This window comes from Callorhinus ursinus, unplaced genomic scaffold, assembly GCF_003265705.2.
Source record: "Callorhinus ursinus isolate GAN/ISIS: 27379988/994484 unplaced genomic scaffold, GSC_fseal_2.0 scaffold11, whole genome shotgun sequence".
Lineage (NCBI taxonomy): Eukaryota > Metazoa > Chordata > Mammalia > Carnivora > Otariidae > Callorhinus > Callorhinus ursinus.
In genome coordinates this window covers 17,203,926-17,215,874 of record NW_027397073.1, presented here as the reverse complement: position 1 = coordinate 17,215,874, position 11,949 = coordinate 17,203,926, and the positions used below count along the sequence as shown (strand labels likewise).

The window sequence follows — 11,949 nt, the reverse complement described above, 5'->3', positions numbered from 1 at the left end:
AAAAAGACTCTCGAATCAGAGTTTTCTGTAACATCTGAGTAATACAGTCGAAGTGAAGCAGGCCCTCAGCAGATGTGCCGTAGGGAGAAAGGCTGCAGGCCTATCCTGCCTTCCAGGGCCATCCCACTAACCCAGAGCATTCACTTCACTGTGGGACGGTCACCCCGTCCACCTTGAAGCTAATCCCCCCAAAGCTGATGGAAATAGCCAACTATCCGTGCCTTGTACCTTTCTCTGGAAACACAATCTACTAACAGGAAAACAAATTTGGAAAAAAAATGCACCTGTTACTCAAATTTCAGAGCTGTTATCAGTGTGGGAAAATGATTAACTAAAATGAACAGCACATTTCTTTTATTGTATTCCAAAGGAAATTCCTCCTATAATAATTTTGATTAACTAACTTGCATAAGTTTTGATTTCACAGAGGGCATGAATAAAGTGGTTAAAACCTTAATGATGTGATAATATTTATTAATACAGTAAATCCTGAATATAGAAGATCTATGACTCCTCTAATACTTCCAGTTTATAAACTGGCTTCAAAAACATCAAAGACATGCTCTTTTGATTAGAGCTTGGAGGAAAGAGAAGGTAATCATTACAAATTCATTACGGATCCATCAGAGATTTTTTTAATCATTTAAATCCACGTATAGGAGGTCAGATTCTGATCTTACATCATTTCTACATTTTTAGAACAACTTTTCACTCACAAATTCAAGGTTACAATGGCGTTAAAAATATCCACAGGAAAGGAATGGCATGAGATATAATAACATGATTAATAGCTGTTACATTAGAGTTGTTCTCTCTTCTCTATTTTTCAAATTTCCAATAGGAGGGTCATATAATTTTTATAATAAAAATTGTAAGTTAAGAAAGAATTCAAGATTACAAAACATAGTTGACTTTATAAAACAATGCTTCAAACAAATAGGCAGAAAGAAGACATTCAACCAAAATAAAGATGCTCCATGGAAAGGTTCACTAGGTCCTGGGACGAGCTTTACAGATGAAGCCCCTCGTTAGCACTTCCGGCCTCACTGGCCTTGGAGACAGGAAGCAGCGGGAGACCCCTTTCCTGTGGCACCACAGATCCTCACCAAGGCACGGATGACAAATGCTGGATTTCTACATGTGTATTAGCCTTGTGTGCCTGGGGAATCGCAAAGCACTTTTGGAATCTGTACTTGATTTGGTTTTAGGGTGAAGAAAGTGAGGTTCACACAGAAGTACCGAAGTGACCACCTAAGGGTGACATCACTGGCAAAAGCAGCTGCTATGGGCAACCACACCGCCTCACCGGCATTCTGTGCCCCATGGGCTTAGGGAAAGATCAGGTAAGAGTTCCTTTTCAAATTATATTTCCTTCACTCAACTATGTTCCCTTAAAAAACAAGGACAACTAACTACATGCACAAGACTGTAAACAGAGCTCATTAACACTGACAGCCCACAAAGGGGACTCTCGATATCCTCGCAAGGTTTTTGGGCAATAAAACCAAAATCTATATTTAAAATATGTGCGCATCTATAAAGATAAATTTTTAAAACTCATTTTTTAAATAGCCCAGTGGACATTCCAAACTGGTAACTTTACCCACAGAGGGGGAATATATGTGCTTACTGTATTGGTGTATAAAAATAGAAAACCCCAGTAAGGATTTCAGAGTCTGTTCCTCAAGAAATCACACACTTTTTACCCAAAGGCTGTACAGATGCCAGTGAAACTTTCTTCCTTGACCTCTAAATGCATCTCCTCCACAACAGTGGCGTCTGGGGGTTGGGCATTTGCCTAATCCCGTGGGGTCCTCTGGCGGGGGTCACAGCTGCTGGCTGCTGAAGAAGGATTTGGTCTCCCTGCAGACAGGATTTACACAGAGCGGACAACTCAGAGTCAACTGCTTGGAGCACAGCTCATTGGACTGGATGTGCGACAGCACCAGATCGGCCAGGGCCTGGAAGACGGGCGACAAGAAGCAGAGATTTCTCAGAAGCAAAACGTCTGCTGTCTCCCCGTGCATCTCCCCCTCCTATCACTAGGGCTGAGGGTTGCTTTTTTCATCTGAACTATGACTGCTTTGAACTGGGTTCTCTGATACCTTCATTTCCTAAGGATCCTCGGCTTAGAGAAAAGTTAAAACAGAGATTTGAGAGGACATCCTCTCACCCCACCTGCTAAACCCCACCTCTGGAAGGCAGGTCTTGAATTAGACATAGTTATAGGTGGGTAGAAATAAGAAAATTGGGACTCTCTAAAGGAAGAAGGAGCAAGAGTATAAGGAATTCGATTTTATTTTTGTAATTAATTGGAACTCAAAATGTTCTAATATGTGAGAAAACCAATATTCTGTAAGAGCTTCTCAGAGGATTTCTCTCCGATATGTTCTACTAAAATGGTTGTAACACTATAGATACCTTGGAGAACAATGGATTTCCATTAAGAGACTCTGCTCTTCTGATGTTTTCCACTCCACACTGAATCAAATGAGAAAAAGGAAAAACACATACACGTTTTATTTTCCGTTTTTTTTAAAGAAACTGCTACAATAAATAAATAATAAATAAATAAATAAATAAATAAATGGACTTAGATACATACACAACTTAAAGTTTGACTTCCAAAGTGTTCCCAGATGGCTCAGAAACGAAAACAGTCCCAGGCCCAGACACAGATGTAGATTTTCACCTCTGTTATCACAAAACTGCTCTCAATTTCTATTCCTTCCCCCACCCTATTACCTTCCCCATAGGTGTTTAGTTTCCAAACCATTTTTGAGGCTGTATTTGACAGAATTCTCAAGTAACTCAAATTTGCTTACTATTCTTTTTTTATTCTACCTTTCTAATGCACACTTTTACAGACTCTACCTAAGCAGAATGCTGCTTTAATTAAATAAATCTTTATGCCTGTTTTGATTCCAACTGCCAAAAGAGGTAGATTAATTTAATGTATATTGAACCTAGATTGGATCCAATGCAGAGTGGGGTTTTTAAATATATCCTTACATAGAAAAACCCAAAATAAAACCTGAGGACTGTTTCACTATCATCCTTGCTTCCCTGCCCCAAAATAACCAGTTGATTATCCCCAAAATAATTAAGAAACATCTAATTATTGTTCACTCAGGTAGTCAAGATCTTCTCTTTCCCTTTCCAAAATGCCTATGGCTTTCAGTTGCTTTATCTTTTAAGTTAACTTTAATCAGCATGGGAAAAACGGTGAGATTCAGCAAACATATAGTTCTCAACCTAAAAAGAAACTGTATTCAGGGTGTTTGGGTGACTCAGTTGGTTAAGCGTCCGACTCTTGATTTTGGCTCAGGTCATGATCTCAGGATCGTGAGGTCGAACCCCGTATCAGGCTCCAGCCTCAGCAGAGAGTTTGCTTGAGATTCTCTCTCCCTCTCCCGCTGCCCCTCCCCCCTCACATGCACACAAGCATGCTCGCAAGCACTCTCTCTCAAATAAATAAATAAACCTTAAAAAAAAAAGGAAAAAAGAGACTGTAGAGACTGTCCTCTAAGACTCCATGTAGAAGTCAGTGACAGCAGGACAACCAATGCCGGCAGTGTTCTTGAAGACTATGGATGGGAGAGTCCAAGGATACACCTCTGTAGGGCAATCCAATAAAACATCTACCAACATTTAAATTCCATTTGTAGGAATTTTTCCTGAGAAATTAATTGGAAAAAGGAAAAGAAAATGATGTTTATTACAGAGCAGTTTAGGAAAGTAAAATGTTGGAAACATCTTAAATATATACTGATCAAGGATTCATTTAAAATAATTATATAGGGGCGCCTGTTAAGGCAGTCATAAAGCGTCTGCCTTTGGCTCCGGTCATGGTCCCAGGGTCCTGGGATCGAGCCCCACATCGGGCTCCCTGCTCCTTGGGAAGCCTGCTTCTCCCTCTCCCACTCTGCCTGCTTGTGTTCCCTCTCTTGCTGTGTCTCTCTCTGTCAAAAAAATAAATACAATCTTAAATAAATTAATTAATTATATAGATCTAATTACATTTATTGATTTAGGTCCATAATATATTTTTAAGGGGGGAAAAAAAGTTACTGTTTTGTTTAAATACATGTGTAAAATACCATGCAAAAATTGTATTTTATTCATAAACATGTAGGAGCATACAATTTTTCTTAAAGTACACATACATTTAGAGAAAAAAGGGGACTAATTTTTATCAAAATATTAACTTATCTCTTGGGGCAAGATTCTTTTTTTTTTTTTTTTTTAAGAGACAGAGAGGAAGACGGCAGAAGGGCAGAGGGAGAATCCTAAGCAGGCTCCACGCTCAGCGCAGAGCCAGACTCGAGGCTCGATCTCACAACCCTGAGATCAGGACCTGAGCCAAAATCAAGAGTCAGACACCCAACCGACTGGGCCACCCAGGCGCCCCTCTCAGGGGTAAGATTCTGAGTGAGCTCCACTCTCTATGGGATACTTCTCTGAATTGTCAGAGCTCTTTATTATTTGTATTATCGAAAAGCAGTAATTTCATCTTAGGAAAAAATTCAAACTACTTTTTAAAGAAAGTCGTTTTAAACACAGTATATTCTTCCATCAAAACAATGGAATAAACTGTAGCTGGATGGTTTTCTTTATTCCCTCTACAGGCTAATTTATTAGTCACTAATAATCCAGTTGATTACTGAGGAATAACCTCGGTTTAGTGATATTAATGAATGTGAATTATCATTCAATACAAACAAAAACTTATTTTCTAAACACACTGGAATGAACTCTATTTGCATGTAAGTCTTTTTAGTAAGCTCACAGTTAGCCCGAGTCAGGGTAGGATATGGAAGGCAGCGTTACGTGAAATCCACAGACAACGCTGCAGCCTCACTTTACCAATTACAACTTCGCCACAAATTCTGTATCAGAACTATTGACAAGAAATTTATGCACCCTCTAACTTCCTCAAGGTTTGATTGATGACCAGCATGCATAAACAAAAACCCGTGGGGTTGGGTGCTGGCTAAAGCTGTCCCCAACCCACTCTCACTCTGCCCTGCACCTGCCACCCAGTCCCAGAGAGGGTGAAGCATCCCTTGAGGCCAGGACTCCATCAGTCATGCCTGGGGAGGACCAGGATCAGCAGTTCTGGCAGAAGATGAGAGGAGGAAGGGTTTTGTGGGTCCCGGAGCTTCCACAATTCCCACAGAGACAATGTTATAAATTGGATTCAGGTTTCAGGCCAGCCCTCCGAAGCCCTGAGATGGGTGAACAGTAAGTTTTTCTCCACTGTGAATGATAATTTACACCCATCTTACATTACAAGACACTAAGGATGGTACTTGTTATTTCAATAATCAGATTGATCACAACACCACCGCAAACAGCTAATTGAGTGTGTGAAAGAGGTCAAGGGAATTTTAACACACACTGCTTCAGTGTTCATTCCACAGTCTTCTAAATGACAATGCCTCTTCTATGCCTCAAAATCCACCAAGAACCAGTGTAAAAGCCCCAAGGAAAGGGCACCATCAGGCCAAGAAAAGGAATGATAGCACAGTACAATTCTCTTCCTCCAAATTGGTGGGAAGAACAATTATTTTTTCTTAATAAAATGTAGTTTTATCACTTCCAGGTAGTACAGTAACTCAAACTAGACAAAACGATGCTGCTCGCAGTGATGCCTGGGAACCTGGTTTCACAAAGGCACAAAAGTGCTTTCCCATGGCTGGTGTGGGTTACCCTGATGTGTTCAGATTAACTCAGGTTAAGTATTATTCAGAATAATGAGGCCGGGGTACCTGCCAACAGGTGTAGTGAACAATGTAACAAATCTTTGTTTACATTCCAGTAAAGTTAAGGCACTGTGTTCTATTAGTTTCAGATAAACAATACAGTGATTCAACAGTTCTGCATGTTAGCGCTCATCAAGACAGGTTGTACTTTGGACTCCTCCACCTACTTCACTCATCCCCCACCCCCCCTCTGCTAACCACTGAACGATATTTTTGAAGGATACAATTACAAATCCTTGTACAAATACAAGGATACAATCGTTGCAGAGAAAGTTTCCTTTAAAAACAAATCACAGTTTGTGAATGGGACTAATAATCACACTTACCTCGTTAGCTAGAACTTGAGAGTACTCGATGTCCAATTCATACAGCGTTTCAATGTGATCGCTGGTAAATGCTATTGGAACCAAAAGAATGTTCTTCCTCCCCCTCTCACAAAGCCCTTTGATAGTCTCATCTGTTTGAGGGCCCAGCCAGGGCATCGGACCAACCTGTGAGAAAGGAGGATGGAAGGCACACCACGGCCCACTGCTCCGGACACACACACACACCACCACTCCCAGTAAGAGTGAGGGCCATGCTTTACATCTGCATTAGTGGGTTTTGATATTTCTATATTAAGCTTGAATCCTCCTTGAAGTTGGCCTAATATAAATAAATCACAATTTCTGTCATTACAACTAAAAATAATTCATTAAATCAATGAAATTCAACTAGTCACTTGATTTCCCCTCCATTTCACCTGCTTGCAGAGTTCCTTCTGCTCATGGTGAGCCACCACGTTATAGAACATTCTGTGTATATGAAAGAGCCAAACCTAATCATTTTATAAGTAAGTCCTAAAATAGACGTCCTCAAAATTGCTGACTGCCCACAAGCATGTGGAAACCACCTACCTTAGACTGCCAAACCAGTCGGTAGGGATTGGAGTAACCCAGCTTATCCATGACTCTCTGCACAGTGGCGCCCACCTCCTGAGGATAGGGGTCCCCTCTGTTGACCACCTGCAGCAGAGACACATGGGTGTTCAGTCGCCAACACTGTGAAGGGTTCTAAGAGCCTCAGGTTGCACAGTGAGGTCGTGTGAGCTGGGGACCGGAGTCTCCCCTTCTGTCTTCTGCACTAATGATGGTACGATCTGAGCTCAATTGCCAAACTTCCTTGGATCCATTTCCTCGTGGGCCAAAGAACACTGCATTCACAGATCTCTAAGTACCTAGGACTATGTCAAATTCTACACCCACGTTATTCACGGGAGATTGACAACGTCCAACGAGGGAGGATGGGTCTCTCCGTTCCCCCATCTGAAATAGGGAAGGCAGGAATTGAGAGTGTTGTATGGATGGCGTACGAACCTACTGAATACATGGGGCCAGCTCAACACAAGGGCAAGTGCTAGTGGAGTAAGAGAGAAGGGAGAAGCAGCACGTGGGTTCAGACTCCAGACTCCTCGAGAATACCACCTGTGCCTTCTAATCCCTTTCCTCTCCCCAGGTCCCCCACAGCAATGGACTGCGAGGCGAGCACTCTGTGCACCTCGAACGTCTGGTGACCGGTCCTGACACGACAGCATATTAATACTCTTAAGAATGTTCAATGGGAATTTTATTTTTACTGCTTTAACATTTAGCTGTGTACAGTCTCCCTAACCCCTTACACAGCATGATTGCTCCCCATACCATTTATTATCTCCTAACATACTGTACTATTTTCTTCTGTACTATGGTTATTATTTGTCCCCCACCACCCCCCCTCTCTGGGGGCAAAGACTTCTGCCTATTTTGTTCATTCCTGTATCCTATGACAGTGGAGGGAACAGTGCTTAGAATATAGTGGATCGAACAGTGCTCAATAAATATTGCTGAAATGAAATACTGATAAACCATTTTATGATATTACTAAAAGTTAGACCATTAGAAACCTAAATATAGAATTAATGAGGGAAATAGAAAGTCACCCTCAGAACAACATAGAAATAATTGCTACAGGCAAGATCTCCTGCAGGATGCTAAAATTGGTGGGCAAAAGTCGAGGAACAAGACAACATTTTCATGGTCTCAAAGTATCTCACCTAAGATATTTTAAAATCACGAGGAGAAAAATGGTAACTTTACAATGTACAATCCAGCAGATACCACCTTAGACAAATGGCCAGGGATCACATCACCAGTGGTAGGACATCTGTCATCATGTACCCCCATCCGTGCACTGAGAAGGACAGATCACTCTGGGGTGTTCTTCCCAGTACTGCAGAGCCGCAATCGAATCATGGGAAAATACCCGACGGATCCAAGTGCAAGAGCGTGCTACCAAACAACTGACATCCCACTAAGTCATTCTTCAAAAATATCGAGGTCATCAAAGACAGGGAAAGCGTGGGGGCTGTCACAGACTGGGGGATAACGGAGGAGACGGGACAACGAAACGTGACATGGGATGTTGGACCGGGTTCCTGAACAAAAAAGGATAATTGTGGACAAAGTGGTGAAATCTGATTGAGCCTGGCCTTTGGCTCCTAGCATCGCACCGCTGTTAGCTTCCTGGTTTGGGTTGCTGTGCTATGGTTATGGAGAGGCCAGCATGAGGAGAAGTTACGGGAAGGATGTACTTGTATGTGTATGTATGTACGTATATGAACCCTCTGTACTATTTTTGCAACTTTGCTAAAGTCTAAACTTACTTCTGAATAATTATTTCCAAATGATAAGTCTTTAAAAAGTCACTAAGGGGCACCTGGGTGGCTCAGTTGGTTAAGCGACTGCCTTCGGCTCAGGTCGTGATCCTGGAGTCCCGGGATCGAGTCCCGCATCGGGCTCCCTGCTCGGCGGGGCGTCTGCTTCTCCCTCTGACCCTCTTCCCTCTCGTGCTCTCTGTCTCTCATTCTCTCTCTCTCAAATAAATAAATAAAATCTTAAAAATAAAATAAAAAGTCACTAAGGAGGACAAAGCCATTATCAGCAATTGCAGGGGAAAAGGAAAGCCTGCCAGCAGAGCCTTCTCCCCTGACCAGCCCTCCTCAGTCCCACACGGGGCCCTGGGCGGCAAAGAAAGCTGGCAGCAGGATGCTCGGTCCTGGGGGGAAGAAAGGGCAGTGCGGCAGACGGTGAAGGGAAGGGCAAGCAGCACCCAGAACTGTTCACGTGAAAAAGGTGTTTCCTCCTCTCCCGGTTCAAAAGCTTCCCCTCCGGACGTGGCCTCCTCACACCTAGCACGGCTATGAAATGGATGAGGGCAGAGCAGCGGGATGGACATGCGGAGAGGATTTGCATGATACCAGAAGAGAGAATATGAACTGGTTAAAATAAAATAGGCAGGCTTCCAGGGAGAGAAATTCTCTCCCAAGTCACCTACAGCTAGCTGCACGGGCACCTGCTAGGTGGAGATGGAGGAGTGGAAAAGCTTTGAGGGCTCGACCCCAGTGACCACCAGGTGGCAGTAAAGACCGATTAGAAGAGTGGCCCCAGACACTCAGGTTAACTCCATTAACTCTGGAGTTAAACCCTTAATGACACCTCCAAAGACGTAATTCTCCACCTCTCTGGCTTCCAAAGCACTATTTTTGGGCACAATAATAGTTCTGAGCTGATGAAACTGACGGCTCATTCCATGCACATCTCTGTACCACCCAGCACACTAGCTCGATCATTCTCGTTTGCAAATGTGCAAAGAGCTAGGGTACGGAGGTGGTATTTTAGCGAACACCCAGTGTAATGTGAAAAACTCAGGAGCAACCAGATCACAACCTGATACACTCCATATGCACTTGCTAAAATGTGGGCTCTAGTCCTAGCAGATTAAAAACTGTCATCAATTCAAACAGCCTCTATCCAGTCTTGAAAGAACAGGATGGGAGATGGCTCAGTGTGACTGGAGGCCCTCAGCGCTGTACACTGAAAGATCAGCTGAACTCCTTCAGCGGGGCAGGCAAAAGCAGCCTTCCTTTACCTGCCCCATGTGCTGAAAACTCCTATTCATGAATACACCTTCCAGTTATCATTTCAAAGCCGTTTATTAGGACAATATTTATTCACAATATTGTAATTTGAATTATTATTGGGTTTCAAGAAATGAGTCTAGTTAAATGAGCACCTAGGTAAGTTTGAGACATTAGAACTCATCCTTGCACCAGGCTCAGGATGTTCTAGAAGCTGGGTCCCATTTGCACATTCAGAAATCCTCTACTACTAGGTCATCCAACAAAACGCTCTTACTTACAGACATTGGCAGTGAGTGAGCAGAAAACAGAATGACCACCTCACTTCTCTTCTCAAGTGGAAAATGGTCCAGTTCTTTCACTATGTGGTCTGCAAAGCACTGTGGGAACAGCAAGAAAAGAGGGTGAGAAGGAGGGGTAGGAAGAAAGAAACAGACGGAAAAGAAAATATGTTTAAAGTGAGAGCTAGGACAAAAATCTCCTGGCAACCCTCAAAAACTGGAACTCTCTTTTTAAAAAAATTGCAAACAGTACAGTCTCCTCTCACTTTGGTTCATCATGAAAATGGCTCATAACGGTTTCAGGGGCCTAGGGAATTTGATGGGAAACTTCTAAAGCTCGCTAATGGCTCACTGAAAATGAACGCTCTGGATCTGCTTCCCCTCGGGAGGAACAGGGCACACTTCCAGATGGAGAGAAGACACAGATGGGAAGGAGAAGTTGTTTTAAGACCTCTCATTTGCTCGGTTAGCAGGAAAACAGCTTACAGGCTCTTTCTGAATCTCCCTCAGTTTGGCTTTCAGGCCTATCACATTAAAATACATTAGACATAAATAGTAGAGGAATAAGAAAATACTATTCTATTTTTACCACCTTCTCCTTCTGAGCCCAGTATCCTCCCTGAGTCAGTCTTCATAACAACCTTCATAACAACAGATGAGAGGTTGTACAACTCTCATTAAATTCACAGAGGGGGGAAGAGGCGGCCGACGTGGGGGCCATTCAGTCACATCTGCGGGACCTGGGCTGCCAGGCAGGCCCCGCCTCCGCCTCCAAAGCTCTGTCCACCAGACCAGTTAATTCCCTCCGCCTAGTTGGCTCTTTCCGATCTACATCAATAGGTGCTGAAACACCCGATGTGAAGAGGCTCTCTTTCATCTTCCACTTTAATCATTCTTCGTCACTTAACTCAGAAAGCAAATGCTACAAAGGACATTAATGGGTCAATTGACAGAATTGGAATATGAATGTAGATTAGATGAATTTAAGTACTGATGTGAAATTTGCTGAAGTTGAATACTGTATCATGGTTATGGAGGAGGAGATCCCTGCAATTTAGGCGTCAAGGGTGGTTTTATAGATACAAGTTACTCTCAAAAGGTTCAGAAGAAAAATGTACACACACACACAGAGTGTGCAAATGACAGTGGAATAAATGCTAATAATATGTGAATCTAGGCAAAGAGTCAAGTTCCTCTACTATTCTTAGTCTTGTAACCTTTCTGCATGTTTAAACTTATTTCCAAATAGAAAGGTTTTTGAAAAATCATAAAGGATGATTTACCAGAACCACGCACATTTGCTATTTGGTATTTTGGTATATCGGTGGTTAACACTATAAGAAGAGCAAGTAATTCCCTAATCAACACGGAGATATTCCTAAATCTTTCCAAACCCTCAAAGTCTGGTGAATAAATGCACTAAGGTACAAAATGGTGCCTAGAGACTTTCCTTTTCAAAATTTAGAATTTATCTACAGAGTAAATGTCGTTAGATTAGATATAAACAAAACCAGTATTTTCTGGCGGTCTTCGCAGTGCTTGGAAAGAAGGATGCTCAGGAAGGACTGTGTTTGGACCTACAGCAGCCTGGGTAAGGAGACCCACTGTGAAGCTTACAAGGAGCCTGAGCCTATGTTTACTCCGATTACCCCAGCAGCTCGTGACACAGCAATAGTAGGGATGACAGTAGGGAAATGACAATTTCGAGTAATTACTACCTATAACAAGTAGAAATGTAGAGTGAGACGTTCTTTTCAGTGTCAGTTTTTAACTGTATTTTTAGTTTCCAATTAGGGTTTGACTTTTTTTTTTTTAATTTCTGCTAGATATCAAATCTCATGTCAGCACGATATGAAGAATAAAACCTGTCTATAAACTTTTGTTTCTAAAAAATTTTAGTATTTTTCCTTTTCTCCTCTCACAAAAGAGCGAGCAGAAACACAATTTGTTCCGGCTTACAACAGACGCC

The 11,949-nt window shown here is 42.3% G+C and overlaps 1 protein-coding gene across 3 annotated transcripts in view; it reads right to left on the bottom strand.

Annotated features, from left to right (window-relative positions):
* Nucleotides 1-612: 612 nt before the first annotated feature.
* FECH (ferrochelatase) overlaps nucleotides 613-11,949 on the bottom strand; it is a 33,897-nt gene continuing 22,560 nt past the window's right edge. For 2 of the 3 annotated variants that reach the window (XM_025886595.2, XM_073898125.1), the window contains 5 exons: nucleotides 9,981-10,079; nucleotides 6,662-6,769; nucleotides 6,092-6,256; nucleotides 2,422-2,481; nucleotides 613-1,961 (listed from right to left, as the gene is read on the bottom strand). In XM_025886595.2, the coding sequence (XP_025742380.1) occupies nucleotides 1,827-1,961; nucleotides 2,422-2,481; nucleotides 6,092-6,256; nucleotides 6,662-6,769; nucleotides 9,981-10,079 (567 nt within the window). In that variant the 3' untranslated portion in view covers nucleotides 613-1,826. The remainder of the gene's footprint in view (nucleotides 1,962-2,421; nucleotides 2,482-6,091; nucleotides 6,257-6,661; nucleotides 6,770-9,980; nucleotides 10,080-11,949) is intronic. The other variant, XM_025886599.2, reaches the window with a different exon arrangement.